Raw genomic sequence first — 17371 nt, forward strand, 5'->3', positions numbered from 1 at the left:
CGTAAGGCCTTGTCCTTGTTTGACAGAAGGCCTGTGCAGAAAAACTGATGGGGAGGTCTTCTGCGGAAGGAGAGGGTACATCCGTGAGAGACCACTTCTCTTACCCAGATGTCTGTGGTAGTCCGACACCAGTATTGGGTGAACTGAAAAAGTCGGCCTCCCACCCTGGGATCCCCCAAGGGGAGGCCTGTCCCGTCAGGCTGAGGGCTTGTCGTCAGGCTTGGCAGCTGGACGTCTCGCACTCCAAGCTTGCTTCTTGGGTTTGGCAGTCTTCTTGGGAACTGACTGCCTAGGGGAAGGACTGAGCTTTAACTATACTTGGGGCCAGATAGGTCTAAAAGAACGAGGTCCGAGACCCAGAGGGAGCAGGGGCAGAAGGCAGATAAGCCAACTTAGCCGCTGCCAACGTAGCCACAATTTTATCCAAATCAGGACCAAACAAAACTTTACCATTATAAGGTAAACACTCGAAGCCCTTCTTGGAGTCCGCATCAGCCCTCCAAGAGCGTAGTCACAGAGAGTGTTGAGCAGCAATAGCCGCAGTGGAAATCCTAGCATTCAATAGGCTGATATCCAAGGCAGCCTCGTTCATATAGGTAGCTGAATCTCGAAGGTTGCCCATTAGATTCAACTGCTGTCTGGTAGCATCCGAGGCCAAGGACCCTTCAAGGGTGTTCCCCCAACATTCTGTAGCTCTAGCTACCCAGCAGATAGCCATGGCTGGTCTGCACGCAGCACCTGGAAGGGAGTAAATGGATTTTAGGCAAACCTCCACCTTCCTATCCGTAGTATCCTTTAGGGACGACATGGAAGGCATAGGTAGGGTCGTGCTGTTAACCAAGCGTGTTACATGAGAATCCACCGCTGGTGAAGTTTCCCATTTTGTAAAATAGTCCTCAGCAAAAGGATAAGCATAAGCCAGGCGTCTTTGCGGCTGGTAACTCTTTCCAGGTGATTTCCATGCCACCTCCAGGTGGTCTACCAGCTGATCAGATAAAGGAAATATGGCAGCGGTCACCTTTACGTCCTTGAAATAGGCATGTTTGGACTTAGGTGCTGGAGGTTCGTCCTCCTCTATGACCAAGACCGCACGGACAGCCTGTATCAGACCTGGGATATAAATCTTAGATTTGGGCTCACCTCTCTTGCAGAGGGCTCGGAGTCAAGAGTCATACGGGAGCACCCCATCATCAAATTGAGTAGACAGATGACGGCAAAATTCTTTTAGCCTGTCTAATCTGGGGTGCTTCCCCCTGCCGCACATCTGTAAGATTCTGCACCGTAGTGGAAAGCGTATGAAACAGGCTCTGAGAGGGTATAACCTGCTGCTGTGGGAACCCCAGCAGGGAAAACACAGGAGGGGCTGCTAAGTGTCCCGCAATGGCAGTTAATGCCTGTACAAAGCACGCCCAAGGGGGCTCCTGCACGGTGGCTGAGACAGCAGAATGACCTGGATAGGCATAGCACTTCAGACATAACCCCTCCAGTACCATGCCTCCTACACCTAAAACTGCTGCACATTTTATGCATGACAGGAGCCAAACTGGGCATATCATCCTCACTCCCAGACATGGTTTAAAGGATATTAAGTACCCTATATGTGACCCACCACACAGCACGAATAAACTGTGAGGAGAAATCTGCACCCTGACACTAAGGGCTCAGTGAGAAAAAAGCACAGGGATAGTAAAATGGCTGACAGAGTGAAAAGAGAAACTCAGACAGACAGCGCTTGCATAAAGTCACATGCAGAGATAAATACACCTGCACAAATGGCACTACTATTCAACTACACAGACTCAGTGTCTGGTAGGCTATAGCGTTACATACACTGACCACGTTGGAGGAGAGGGACCCGGGCTCCGCACTGCCTGTGAGATCTGCGACTCAGCCAGGAAATGGCTGACAGAAACCTCTGAGGAGGTGGATCCGGAGGAGCTGCCCCAACACAGCCAGACCGCAGTGGCTACCTACTTTACATCTAAAATTTACTCCATACGTCATGACATCATATCCCACCAGTCCCCCAGCACTACACCTCCTCCTTTCCCGGATCATCCCTCCCCTTCCATTTTACCTACTCTGACATCTTTCTCCCCTGTATATGAAGAGGAAGTCTTGGCCCTCATCTTGACCTCCCCTTCCCCCCCTTCCACCTCCCCCCTTGACCCTATCCCTTCACGTCTCCTCCGCTACCTCTCTCCTTGTGCCTGTTCCATCTTGCCCACCTCCTCAATTTCTCCCTCTTAACTGGCACTGTCCCTTCTGCATTCAAACATGCCCTTGTCTCCTCCATTCTTAAAAAGCCTACCCTTGATCCTAACACTCTCGCCAACTACCGGCCAATCTCTCTCCTCCCTTTTGCCTCCAAACTCCTTGAGAGTACTGTTTACAACCGCCTTACCACTTTTCTTCCCCCCCATTCCCTCCTTGACCCTTTTCAGTCTGGCTTCCGTTCTCTCCACTCCACTGAAACTGCCCCCACAAAAGTCAGCAACGACCTCCTTGCTTCCAAAGGCCACTACTCTCCGCTCATTCTCCTTCACCTCTCTGCTGCTTGCAACTCTGCTGACCACCCTTCTCCTGCTGAAAATCCTTCACTGCCTTGGTTTACATGACACTGCCCTCTCCTGGCTGTCCTCCTACATCTCTGACCGCTCCTTCTGTCTCCTCTCATGACTCCTCTTCATCCTCTTACAGTAGATGTTCTCAAAGGTTCTGTTCTTGGTCCACTCTTATTCTCCCTCTATACATCCTCTATAGGTGAACTCATCAGCTCTTTTGACCTCCATTATCATCTCTATGCTGATGATACTCAGATCTCCCTTTCCTCCCCTGACCCCTCCCCCTCTCTCCTCACTAGTATCTCCAACTGTCTGTCTGCTATATCTTCCTGGATGTCCCAGCGATTTCTTAAACTTAATATGTCTAAGACTGAGATGATCATCTTCCCACAACCTCACTTCCCACTATTTCTCTATCAATTGATGGCACAACTATCTCCTCTAGCCCCAAAGTGCGCTGTCTTGGAGTTATCCTGGACTCCTCCCTCTCCTTCAAACCACATATCCAGAATCTCTCACAGTCCTGTCGTTTCCATCTCCAAAATATTCCAGGATCAGACCCACTCACCAAGAATGCTACTAAGATCCTAATACACTCACTGGTCATCTCCAGATTGGACTACTGTGAGGTCCTCCTTTCTGGCCTACCCAACTCTCATCTCTCTCCTCTCCAATCTGTCCTCAGTGCTGCCGCTTGACTCATCTTTTTCTCCAAATGCTCTACATCTGTCACCTCTCTCCTACAAGCCCTCCACTGGCTCCCCTTCCCCTTCAGAATCCAATTCAAAGTTCTCACAGTCACTTACAAAGCCCTTACACATTCCTCTCCCGCTTACATCTCCGACCTCATCTCGCTTCACTCTTCTGCCCGCCCTCTCCATTCAGCAAATGCACACCGCCTCTAATGTCAACTGATTACTTCCTTCTCCAAGATTTTGCCCGTGCTGCTCCCCACCTTTGGAACTCTCTCCCTCTTCCCAATCCTTCAAAACGGGCTCTCAAGACCCACTACTTCATCAAAGCCTTCCAGCTCTCATCCTAACCCGTTCTCCATGCTCCCTCTTCCCAGTCTACCCCATCTGTGTCACGCTTGTTTTTCTGCACCTCCCCTTTAGAACGTAAGCGCTTGCGAGCAGGGCCCTCTACCCTCTTGTGCTTCTCCTTACTTTATTTTCCTCTACTTCTTACTCCCCACTAGGGCACCTAACACTTGGTTGCTCTGTTGCTTATTTGGGTGTTATGGTCACCAATGCAGCAATGTACATTATACCTGTCCTTGTTCTCCATTGTATTTGTATTGTACTGTTAGTTATTTTTTTTGTTTATGTACTTTGTAAGGCGTAGACTTGTGGTGCCATATAAACGATAATATACTTATATGTACACTAATGTCTCTACTCAACGTGTGCTACATTTGTTTTCCATATCTGCCTCAAGTCAGTTCTATATCTGCAATTTTTCTTTGTCTTTTCTTGTATGTTTAAAAGCAATAATAAAAATTACTCAAATAAAAAAAATAAAAAAAAGAATCTTATTGGTTGCTTTGGGCAACATTTCCATTTCTAAAAACCCGCACTTTAGTAAATATACCACTAAGAGGCTAATGGAGTCATTGTACTTGATAAATGCTAGCGAGAAGTTCATTGGTTGTCATGGACTATTTCTTCATTGTTTAGAAGGTTTATTAAGTTTCCCCCACGCTATGATATTGGGGAGATGATTATTCCACTTACTAGTTAGCAGCCCATTAAAATGAAAAGACATTATCACGCCCGTGAAAAGTCCAGTGTGAGCGATGAAAGGGAGTAACTTTTTGGTCATTTCTGCTCGCCGGGCTGCAAGTACAAATGTCAGCACATGGGGTTGTGCGCATTTAAACGCAGCAACAATACAATTGAATTGCGCTGTCCCCTGTATGGTGATGTCCACCTAATAGCTGTCCTCTGTATAGTGCTGTCCCTTGTATAGTATAGCCTCCTTGTATGGTGCTGTCCACCTAATAGACTTGTCCTCTGTATAGTGTTGTCCCTTGTATAGTATTGCGTCTCTTGTATAGAGTTGCCTCCCTATATAGTGCTGTCCCCTGTATCGCGCTGTCCAGCTAATAGGCCTGTCAGTGCGCGTTGGAATAGAGCTACCGTCAGGCGCCATCTAGTGGCCGCTGGCGCACGACATACTTTGATTCCCCCCATAGAGGTGAGGAGCAGCATTAGCCTCAACATTGCGGCGGACAACAAAAGATTAGTTTGAGCGTTTAAACGGGTCATTTTTCGGTAATTTCTGCAAGTAGAAATGTCAGCGCCGATGGAAGTGGAATTGAATTGCTCCGTCAGACGCCATCTAGTGGCCGCCAGAGAGCAACACACTAGCCATATATATTATTTTACATCAAGTGCAACTACAACAGATAAAAAAATCCAGTCAATCGTGAATAGCAAAGGTTGTTATAAATGGTAATTGCCACACCAAAAACCAACATAAATCAAAACCCAAAAAGGACCAAGAAATAAGGAAACTGTAGTTAGTGGGAACAGTCAAGTTTGTTATAATGTGTTCTCAAAAAAAGAAACAAAATATAGAACAGCTAATAGCAAACTCCAAACGACTCATACTTTGTTTTTGAAAAAAACACTGCAGCACATAAAAGAATAATTTGTAAACATGTTGGTGCCATCTAGTGGCTGCCGGCGCACAAAACACTTGAATGCCCCTATAGAGAGAATAGATTAGAATTCAGGGGTGTAGTACCTTTTTTTTTTTTCTGTCGAGGGCCATTTTGATATATATAACAGTATTTGCGGGCCCGGTGGAGACCACGCACCCTCTGTGTGATGTCAGACGGGGACGTGGCCACAATCACAGGTGATTACAGCAATGCCTGGAGCAACCTGAGGATGCTCCAAGGAACTGTAAGGGCAGCGGTGTGACCATCTGAAGCATCCTAAGGACGCTTCAGGCGGCACTGCTGCATAGATTCTGACTGCAGGATGCCATTCTAGGCACCCTACTAGCAAGATGAGGCCTGCAGAAAAAAGCTCAGAGGGCCAGACCAAATGATTCCAGGGGCCTTATATGGCCCATGGGCCTGAGGGTTCCCCATCCCTGGATTAGACCGATAGATCTGTTCCTGCCAAGGAGCATTTCTCTCTGTATTGGAAACACTGTATAAACAGAACACAATGAGGTCTTCATTGAAACTATGTAACTTTTATAAACAGCAATTATGTTTCATGAACTACAACTGAATACACCTCTCAGGATCAGAAATGACAGGGAGAATTTAGGGGAGATAAGCAAAAGCAGACAACTATTTAGTAGCAAGCACTCTATATTTATCTATACTGTACCTGTACAATATCTGATTAAATGTGCATGGATTAATAGTAATACTTGTATCAAACACTAGATCATCCAGACATTTCTCAATTAAAAGTATTAACACGAGCAAGATTAGTACCCCAAGCATAAGCAGACTACAGATGTGCCCACATACATCTTACTTCTTTGCGTGTTAAACAGCGCTTATAGTCGCACCATGCCGTGGCGTGACTCTGTAGTGCCGAGCATCTTTTTGTGTGACTTATCAGGTGCATCTGCCTGCAAAATGCTATGTTACAGTGTCACAGCTGAATTTCATATGCAGATACACCCACAGTCACAGACAAAATACAGACATGCCGCATATCATTTTAATCAGCAGAAGCTGCTTGTGTGTCCCATTTGCATCACTTTGTGGATAAGACACATTTGAAGGTAAAAAGTCGCATGAAGACACTCAGCATTTGCACTTTGTTACACATGACTTGCAGCGCACGATAGTAAGTTGAATGTGGACACATCTGTATCTAGTGCTCACACAATCTCCGTATTAATCTATAGTGCACCTGTAAGGTATCCGCAGATGCAAGATCCAAAACTATGGAATTGTGCACGTAGATAGATTTATAGTAATACATGTATCAAACACCAGGTCATCCAGACATTTAATGAATAAAGCACAACAATGATAGTATCAACCAGGACAAGATTAAAACCCCAGCAACACTAAATATTCATAATATGGGATCATTAGCTTTACATTGACCAAACTAATGATACAGAGAATATTGAGATAATTACCTACACAGCATGACTCTCTGCATTATAAGCGCGGTGTATGAACACAGGACAGTGACACAGAAATACGCAGTGATTTAGTCTCATTGAGATATCAAAACAACTTAAATACAGTAATTCTTAATTCTCAGGGAGATGGTTATTTAAGTAAATAAACTATGACCACATATGTCTATCTGTATAAGCACCAAAATAACTGACCCAGGGCTGAAGCAGGTAATTACTCAATAGGAAGCACTCTTCCTACTATCCATACTGTGCGTAAATGATATTTGTACACACATCTCACCCAGAACGGACCTGCAAGCTTTAATAAATCTGTAATACTGGACATTCTAGAAATGCAAACCCAGTATCATCTAATATATATATATATATATATATACACACACACTGCAGAAATTCCAACATAGGAAACAAGTATAATGTGACAGCAATGATCATCTCTGGTATGGTGACAGTGAAAGGATGAATAAATCACCATATAAATCTCTGGTCTCCCAATGCATCATAAATAAGCTCACCCTCTTCTCTTTATTTGTGTGTATAACAAGTGCACCTTCCCGACAGTACGGGCTCACCTGATTGCTGCGGTCTGTCGCCGAGCAGGTGATGTTGTTAAGATTCTGTTCAATTGTCTCCACCGAATGCTGTCTTTTCCTCCTCCTATTGTCAGGGTCTTTGCCTCCATCTTCTGTGGAACGAGCATCAACAAAGACAAATATATGAAACACAAATGCATGAAGACAAAAACGTATTATACAATATTATCCAAAGTGATCACTATAGAAAAGCAACAGATGAAAATTCAAGTTGAATATACAATAAAACTCACATAACATTTTAAAAGTTATTTTGTTTCTATTTTTTTATTAAATTGATTTTCCACTGTACATAGTATCCCCCACCCCTTCCCAATAATAGGAATGTCGCTATTCCTTGTATTTATCAGAGACCTTAGCTGATCACCTTCAGCCACAGGGAATAACAATTATTCTATTTCAGTAATCATCTGTTGAGTTTTTCTCCATACATACAGTGTTAGTGAGGGCACCCTCCAGCCACCATTACATACCAACATCCTGGTTTTCTCCTCTCTCTGGTCCTTGTGACTCTTTGCCAAGCCCTCCCAATACTTTGTAAACATCAGCATGTACTGCATCCACCCGCACTGCATAAATCTTGGCACTTGCATCCAGTGTCCCAGCTGCAACCTGTACATAAGAGTGTGACATTGGTAAATCAAAGGTGAGGTTGGACTACGGGAGCAGAGAAACTGTTATTTACCTTGAAGTTAGTGAGTTCACTGTCTTTCTCCTTGAGAATGTCCCCCATGTAATCAATCAGGTGCAGCCCGAACGCATTCTTTGTGGTTATTCTCTGTAAGAGATATCGATCCTTTTATAATGGCATTATTTTCCAATGAAGATTTAAGCAATAGAAATGTGGTTACGCAGTTATTCCCCCAAACACAAAACCGATGACCGTTAACTCACTCTTGAGGAAAATGTAGGTGGTCATTTAAGATCTGTGCATTCCCATAAATGCATATTGCAGTCAGTAATGGCTGTGAGGGGCACAGTACTTACGTTCTCCTGGGACAACTTGATGCAGGTGGAGTAATGATCCGAGATCTGTGCATTACTAAGTTTGGGCAGCAGGAGCGATATTGCCTCAGACCTGTGAGAAAACAAGACTTTGCGATCACTTCATTATGATCATATAAAACACATACAACATGGATCGGTTTCTAAAATAAAATAAATTCCTTTAATTTGGACTTCCAATAATCCATGTTTCAGAAATTAAAATCTGTTGGCATGGAACTATTTTCAGTTAGTAGTACGCCTTCATTACAGTGGCCAAGCTGACAAAGCAACTTAAATGACTGGGAATTAGTAAAGGGTATATTCTACAAACAACATACAGAAAATCTGGCAGCCAAGAGAACTATAAACCACCCTGGCCTCCTGATGGGCGCACAGCAGTTGTTTAGGATGTACTCCAGGTAGAAGTGGTGGGGACATGTTCTGTATGTACCTACCTCTGAGAAGGGGAGATGGTGGATGCCGGGGAATCTGCATTACTGAGCTGCAAGTCAATCACCCTGGATCGTCGGCGCTGTTTCCTTTCCCACTCATCATCGTTACTGGTGAAGTTCTGCAGAGTGGGGGTACCTGCCGCGCTGATGGGCTGCGATCTAGTGGCTGGAGACAGATACGAACCAACTGGGGATAATGGCTTTTGGCGCCCCCCTGACTGAGGAGTAGAGGTCTGCATGCTGCCTGGTAAGAGAAACACATTGCATTTATTAAGCAAAGTAGATTCATAGATAGAACGGGGTTCTATGTGTACCATGTTGGTCAAAGCTTAGAGCGGGCGGTATACTAACCTAACATACGTAATAAAACCTAACACACATATAATTATATGTATCTATGATAAAAGATTAGTGTATCCCATGTTCTGAACTTTAGCCATCATGTCTAACAATTTGCAGTCTTTACTTTTTATATAAAGCTTTATCTGTGGAACTATATTACCAGTCTCCTCTATGTCCAATGTTTCAGAATAATTCGGTACTCAGCTACCCGACTGCCATAATGTCTAATCATCCCAGAGGACATACATCTATATTATATTTATTGCAGTGTGAATTACAGATTACTTGAAATACAGTTTCCAAACAAGTTTAGATTTTGTTGACATTTTGAGGCAGAGGTACCTTTATATTGCAGAATCTCACCTACACTGGGATAGAGGGCTGATAATATTCCTATCGCTACTCTCCAGCAGTGTTGATACATTGTATGTACAGTATGTCACTTAGTATGCATTTAAATTGTATTTAATTAGTATGTATGTAATTCACATGCTATAGCTAATTCTCACACCCTCCCCATGAGTAGCGCGAGTCATTGTGTCTAAGCATTTCTCTGGAGCGAATATTCGTGCAAAGTGTGTAAGTTCCATGGTACAAACACAAACCGACCTAACTGGATTTAGCCCATAGACTGTGACATTATTATTACCAGACTCCCTGGTAAGGAGTCGCTGAGACAGACAGATGGGGATATATCGGTTTTATCTAAGGTCTTCCATGCAAATAACTTAGTAGTAACGGTCATGAACATATGTGACTGCATTAAGATGTCAGCATTATTACTGCGTATTCGAGCTTATAGTATTTACAAGTAACAATGTCATCACTACATGGCTCTGCAGCTGCCCTAATAACATGGTTTAAAAGTATCAAGAAGTCACCATTGTTGCTCTGTAATACATAAGTGTTATTATATATATATATATATATGTAACGTGAATAGTGCATGGCCCGGCCCGCAGGCAGACACTGCTGGTGTTATAAGCTACACAGCAGCTACCTGCGGCCGGTCTATGCATCTATACAGCAGGAGGCTCGGGAGCACGCCTGGCCCTGTGCTGCCTCCTCCGTTCCCCGGCTACAGCCGCCGCCGCAGCACAGTACATACCTCTCCGCCGCTTTATTTCCGGCTACTGTGTTCAAAAATTCCGCGCTCACCTCCAAACGTGATGACGTCAGAGGGGTAACGGCCGCCTCTAGCTGCACCCCGCTGAGGCGACGCATTGTGGAAGCCGGTGGGCGCGGCACGTCAACAGAGTTCGAACGGATGGGAGGAGACGGCGAGGCCTGTGCCGCCATCTTTGTTGTGGCCAAGTGCCCACGTAGCTGTGATAATGATGATGATAATAATAATAATAATACTATAGCTACTGCCAGAATTTATATGTGTTAAAGCTCTAATGGACTGCGATTAACTATACAGCACACTTTAATATTAGGCGTTTTACAGTCAGTATAGTAGGCTAGTGGGGATTCCCCCCTCCCACCTTGGTTGATTGAAGTTTTAATGGAAAGTAATATCTTGCTACAGTCAAGGGAGTATTTTTCACTTTCACTCCTAGTCATAGGTTCTCTTGAACACTGTTTTGAAGACCTTTCACTTACATGTATTTGTATAATCAAAGAGAGAAGAAATAAAGTAAATTCTAATTGGCAGCGCACTGGGGATCTTAATTCATTTTAACGATAAAACTTAAATCACTTTTTATTTACCATTTTTTAAATATTAATTTCATAATAAATTAATCTCATTAATCCCATGATTTTATGCTAAAGAAACATATTTAAAATAAAGTAGTAAAATAGTGCAAGTAAAATAGAGTATTAAAAAACTCTTCACTATTCAAAATAACGCCCTCATTTACTGTTAGTCTCCCATCTATAATTAAATGTCCTTTTAGAATATAGCAATAAAATACTGCATTTAACTTTTCCTCATGGGGCATTTTTTCTTTTTTTGGGAAACACTCCCCCTTGTGGCCATCAATTAAAGTGCCATTACAGAACTGAAAAGTCAGATACAGATAATAGGCCCAATTCAGAGATGTACACTAACCCGATGGGAGACATACATCTCCGATGTTTAGGGGTCAGCGCAGGGCGGAGTGGGGGTATGGCTGGCCAACATTCCTGGAAACGGGGGTGTCGTCCCCATTTTCTGAGAGGGACAACGCCAGGGTCTGCATCGGTGGTCGCAGATTTCAAGGCCTCACAAGTGACAAGGACTGGCTAGGCTGAGGTAAGCTTCAGCCTGGCCAATGGAGCAGCCATCGCGACCATTGGTCATGATGGTTGCGATGGTTATCCGAGACAGTGTCTCCGGACGCTGCACTCGGATGGCAAATGCAACAAGGAGGTGTCTTATTTTTATACAGACAGCTCCTACTCCATTTACATTTTGTTGGACAGTGTTGCACAGCTGCTTCTGTATGGCTCTGAAATACGTCCGTCTCTGAATCAGGCCCAATGTCTTTGCAGAAATCCTTATTATGTGTATATTATCAGGATCATATTGTTTTATCAAATCCTTCTATGGTAATAATGTGGCATTCAAGCACTGACTGCACCTAACACTGTTATAATAAATGTACAGGATTATTCATGCTGAGGAACATGTTCAGAAGTTAGATATCGTCTGCTCCAAAGTTAGACATAAATTATTATCTATGAATTATAACAATGTGGGCTCGATTCAATTACCTGCGATGTAAATAGCGCCGGGAGATAGCTCCCAGAGCTATTCAATTCTGCGCGGTGTTATTGAATAGCTCCGGGAGCTGATTGCCAGGGCTATTCACTTTGCGCAGAATAGAATCAAGCCCTGTGTATGTGTTAAATCTGACCAAACGTAGTGACTTGATACCAACACATGTTCCTATTATTACTATTAAACTTCTCATTGATTGATAACCTTAGGCATGTTTACCTACATGCCCAAAACCTTTGGGAGACTCCATTTTTGGGTAGTCCCCTGGGGTCCAGGAAGAGTGGGTAGTCCTCTCGAGTCCCACCCACTTCCTAGTGGAGTGGGCAAGATGGGGAGAATAATGCTGGGAATTGCAGTGGGGGGGGGGAGCATACCGTGATTTTATGTTGCATGATTTTGGTGCCACTCCCTCTTCATAGATGCGGGATTCCCGGTATTATATCAGCAATCACAAAACAACAAAATCACAGATTCTGTGTTCTTTTCTTCAATTACCAATTCTCCAGTTCATCAATATTATTATTGTTATCCTTTATTTATATGGCGCCACAAGGGTTCCGCAGCGCCTTACATAGTACATAAATGAGCACACAAGAAAAACAGTTATTAACAGTACAAACAATGCAGGACAGATATATGATTAATACATTGCTGCATAACACTCAGGGCCGGATTAAGGCTTGTGGGGGCCCTGGGGCAACTAAGTTGTGGGGGCCCCCACCAGGGCCGCCATCAGGGGGGGACTGTCAGGACTACTGTCCTGGGCCCGGGCACTCCGCCAAAGAAGGGGGGCCCAGCCCGCTCCTACCACCCACCCTCCGCTATTGTTTGAGCAAGGCAAAGGGGCCTCCTTTCTGATGCCTGCCCGCCCGCCCACCCACCGCAAATGAATGGGGCCCACCCCGCCGCTACTGCCTCGCCCGGCATGTAAGAGGTGACTGCTCCCTGTTTGCATGAGCAATAAAGTTTATTATCCAGCGCGCGTGACGTCATGACGTCACCGCGCCTCTAATGGAGAGAGAGGAGCCGCAGCGCCCTTGACGACCATAGAGCAGAAGCCTGGCCCTAACCTGGAACAAAAGGTAAGATCATTCATATGCTGCTTGGCTGGGGAAGAAGGGGGCTGGCTGGACCAGTGTGCAGTGAGGCAGAAGGGGGCTGGAAACGGCAGAATGCAGGACTAGAGAGACAAACTGTACATAGTCACAAAGTGTGTGTGTGTGTATAATATATATATATATATATATATATACATATAGTGTCTGTATGTATGTATATACAGTATATATATATATATATAGTGTGTGTATATATCTATATATATATATATATAAATATATATATATATATAGTTTGTGTATACAGTATATATATATATATATATATGTATAGATATGTGCGTGAGCGCATATATATGTACATATATATGTGTGTGTGTGTGTATACTGTATATGTGTGTGTATATATTTATATATACAATAAAATGTGTTTTTATTTATGTTTGGAGACATAACATCGGCATCTAGCAGCAGCAAACCAGGAACATGCTGCATTTCTATATACAGGGTGTAAGGAGGGTGTACTACCCGTACATGCCATCGGCTGCAGAAGGGCTCCCCCTCATGTTTTTTGTAATGTATGGGAAGGGGGGTGGGCCCTGCCTATTTTGACAGTCCCGGGCCCCACAATTTCTGATGGCAGCCCTGGCCCCCAACAAGCCTACCACCCCTCCCCCTCCACACGAAGCCTACCCCTCCTGATTACTTACCTTCTGGCTCTGTGTTGTGAATACAGCAGTACAGTCAGCGCTGCTGCATAAAGCGCAGTGTGGCTCCTGAAGCCCGACATCAGTGATCTGCGTCATGGATAGGATGCGTCACGTGATACTGATGAGGGGACTCGGGAGTCGCTCTGCGCTCCATGCCGCAGCGCTGACAGTGCTGCTGCATTCAGAACACAGATCAGCGGCAGCTCAGCGCCATCCGAGAACAGGGTCCACATACACATACTGTATATACACACAACATACATACACATAAACATATATACACAAAAACACATACACAACATATATACACATAAATAAGCACATACATAACATATATACATAAAAACAAACACATAAACACATACATACACAAAAACCCATACACAACATATATACACACACCTACACATAAATACACATATATAAACAATAACAGTACATATACACTTACATTTTATGCAGCGGCTGTTTCCCTTCATTAGGCTCAGCCCCCTCGCGCCGTAATCCCACAATTCGCGGGTATTTGGGGGGTGGGGCTTACCTTATTGGCTCCACCCCCACTTCGGCCACGATAGCAGCCAGCAGGGGAAGTTTCTCCGTCAGTGTGAACTAGTGGTGGGGGCCCCGGGACGACTGCCCGTCGCCCCCTCCCCTTAAACCAGCCCTGATAACACTTGAATAAGCAGCATGGTATCAGCAACCAAGGGTTGAGTGCGGTTTTAAATTAAAGTATAGTTAAGTGAAGGAGAAGCACATGAGGGAAGAGGGCCCTGCTCGTGCGCCACACATTGCCGATATTTTCAGTGATTTGTAGATCTCTTTCATCCGTAGATCCTACAGTATCTGCGAACCCAATAGTGTGCATATGGCTGCTTGTTACCATACACTAGCAATCTACAGCTCCGATTGGTCGGTAAAATCCAACATGTTGGACAACCTGATTCACCAACGTTTGGTCGGAATCGTCATTCAGTGAACCCCAAACAATGCCGAAATTTGTACAGTCATTTGCAAACGCAGAATTGCCTCAATTGATTGCTGATGTATGGGTCCCCAAGATAGATACTTTATATTAATGGCTACATAGACGATAAAAGCATCGGGAGCCCAAGAGCTGACATTTGGATGTTTACCTGTAAAACCTGTATTATTTGTTCCAGATCTTCTAGTCCAGAGGTTCCCAAACTTTTTTGAATCACGGCGCCTTAGAATATCAACATTGTTTTCACGACACCCCTAAGCCAAACGTTTGTTATTGGGAATAACTGAGAAAAATGTAGTAAAGTGAAGTAAATTGTGCTTACCTGTCATCCTTAGGTTCAGTAATGTGGCGGTGGACAGGTTTGAGCTTCTGTTAGTCCATATATTTACATTACATTGACCATAAATAATTTTATTTGGTGCTGGACCACCAATCTGAGGCACCCCTGCAAGTGTCCCGAGTAGAGATGAGCGGGTACAGATTCCAGAGATCCGAACCCATCCGAACTCAGGGGATCCGAGTCAGATCCGAACCGGCTCGGATTTCCCGCCTAACGGATCTCAAAAAAAGGCAAAATGTCATCATCCCGCTGTCAGATTCTCGCGGATTTTGGATAATATAAAAGGTCCCGCGACCGCCGCCATTTTTCATTCCGGCTGTGGAGAGTGAAGAGGGGGTTGTGAATGTGCTGTTGTTGACGCTGTGCATAGGTGGCGGGGCTGGCTGTTGTCCTGTCCATAGGGACTGGCTGTTGTCCATATAGGGGCTGACTGGCTGTTGTCCTGTCCATAGGGGCTAGCTGTTGTTCATAGGGGCTGGCTGTGCTGCTGTATTGTCCAGGGGGTGCTCTGTCCATCAGGGGTGCTCTTCTCCCCCAGTGTGAAAAACATAAAGGATTATATTATATTATATGAAAAAAATAAAAATTATTTGTGTGTGTTAGCCACACTTATCAGCAACGTACAATAGGTGCGCAGGGGTGCTGTGCTGCCTGTCTCATTTATCAAGGGGCTGCTGCCTCATTCAGGGGTGCTTACACCCCAGTGTGAAAAATATAAAACAATTATTTGTGTGTGCATGTTAGCCACACTTATCAGCAACATAGGTGCTGTGCTGCCTGTATCATTTATCAAGGGGCTGCTGCCTCTTTCAGGGGTGCTCTTCACCGCGAGTGTGAAAAAAATAAAAACAATTTTTGTGTGTGCGTGTCAGCCACAATTATCAGTAACATAAGTGCGCAGGGGTGCTGTGCTGCTTGTGTCTCATTTATCAAGGGGCTGCTGCCTCTTTCAGGGGTGCTCTTCACCCCCAGTGTAAAAAAAAACATTTTTTTTGTGTGTGCGTGTTAGCCACACTTATCAGCAAAGTAGATGTGCAGGGGTGCTGTACTGCCCATGTCTCATTTATCAAGGGGCTGCTGCCTCATTCAGGGCTGCTTCCCCCCCCCCCCCCAGTGTGAAAAAAATAAAACCAATTTTTGTGTGCGTGTTAGCCACACTTATCAGCAACGTAGGTGCGCAGGGGTGCTGTGCTGTCTGTCTCATTTATCAAGGGGCTGCTGCCTCTATCAGGGGTGTCCCCCCCCCAGTGTGAAAAAAATAAAAACAATTTTTGTGTGTGCGTGTTAGCCACACTTATCAGCAATGCAGCTGCCTATGGCTGCACCAATTATCAACTATTCTTACTTCAGCCAGTGGCTGCGCCAACTATCAATTCTTCAATCCTCAAGGGGCACCCCAACCATCATCTTTGCACAGTCCTCAACTCTATTTATCACTCAGTTTTGAGCCAGCTAGCTGGATGCAACCTTTTGGCCCTTAACTAGATGAAAAAAATCAACATTGTGAGCTGTGAGGTGGTCAAAATTGACTGGAAACGAGTGGAAATAAATGTTATTGAGGTTAATAATACTGTAGGAACAAAAACAGGCCAATTTTATGTGATTTGAGCTGTTTTTATAATTTTTTAAGAAAAAATCCAGATCCAAAACCAAACTAAAATCAAAACACGGAGGTAAGGTTTTGCAAAACCAATCCAGATCCAAAACCAGGGGAGATCCAGATCCAAAACATCTCTAGTCCCGAGGCACCCCAGGGTGCCACGGCGCACAGTTTGGGAACCACTGTTCTTGTCTAGGGAAGGATATCTCCATGGACTTTATTATATACCACCAACCAAAGGATTTACCACTATTTTGGTTACTGTTGAATGCTTTTCCAGGATGGCACAATTTCCTCACCTTGTGAAGCTACCCATAGCTCCTCAGACAATCTTTCTGTTAATTTTACAAATTTATAGATTACATGAATGCCCTGAAATCATTGTTTCTGATAGTGGTATTTCATTTATTAGGAAACCTTACCTTTCTAAATAAAGATGTCCTTGGCCTATCATCTTCAAACAAATAGACAACCAGAAAGGATAAACCATGGTTTGGCACATTATCTTCATGTTTATAGTAACTGCCAGCAAGACAACTAATAGAGTATCTTGCTTTAGCAAGATTGGCTTATAATGACAGCCAGCACTCCTCAGCCTTGTACCGTTCATTCTAATGCTGGCCATACACGGGACGATTTTTAACATGATTTTAGCATTTTCTGCAGGTTGTACAGACCAATTGTTTGCAAATAGTTGTATTTTGAGTCTTCCGAGACCGATGCTCGTCCCAGCTGTCGTCTAGTTGGATCGCAGATCAGAAGGTTTTGCAGAGAGATCTCAACTGATCGTGCACGATGTGATACACTTCTATGCATCTTATCCTATGATCTTAATGATCAATCGTACACCATTTGACCACATCTTATTAAGAATTTCAAGGGAAATCGGACAACTGATCTTACCAACTTTG

The 17371-nt window shown here is 44.2% G+C and overlaps 1 protein-coding gene across 3 annotated transcripts in view; it reads right to left on the reverse strand.

Annotated features, from left to right (window-relative positions):
* The window catches only part of NCAPH (non-SMC condensin I complex subunit H), a 29523-nt gene extending 19249 nt beyond the window's left edge, over positions 1-10274 (reverse strand). The window contains exons 1-6 of one of the 3 annotated variants that reach the window (XM_088470790.1): positions 10172-10274; positions 8725-8965; positions 8270-8360; positions 7968-8060; positions 7756-7894; positions 7262-7374 (exon numbers count right to left, since the gene is read on the reverse strand). In XM_088470790.1, coding sequence (XP_088326916.1) covers positions 7262-7374; positions 7756-7894; positions 7968-8060; positions 8270-8360; positions 8725-8960 — 672 coding nt within the window. In that variant the 5' untranslated portion in view covers positions 8961-8965; positions 10172-10274. The other 2 variants (XM_088470791.1, XM_088470789.1) reach the window with 2 other exon arrangements.
* Positions 10275-17371: the final 7097 nt, after the last annotated feature.

This window comes from Taudactylus pleione, unplaced genomic scaffold (assembly GCF_031769625.1).
Source record: "Taudactylus pleione unplaced genomic scaffold, aTauple2 ptg000105l, whole genome shotgun sequence".
Lineage (NCBI taxonomy): Eukaryota > Metazoa > Chordata > Amphibia > Anura > Myobatrachidae > Taudactylus > Taudactylus pleione.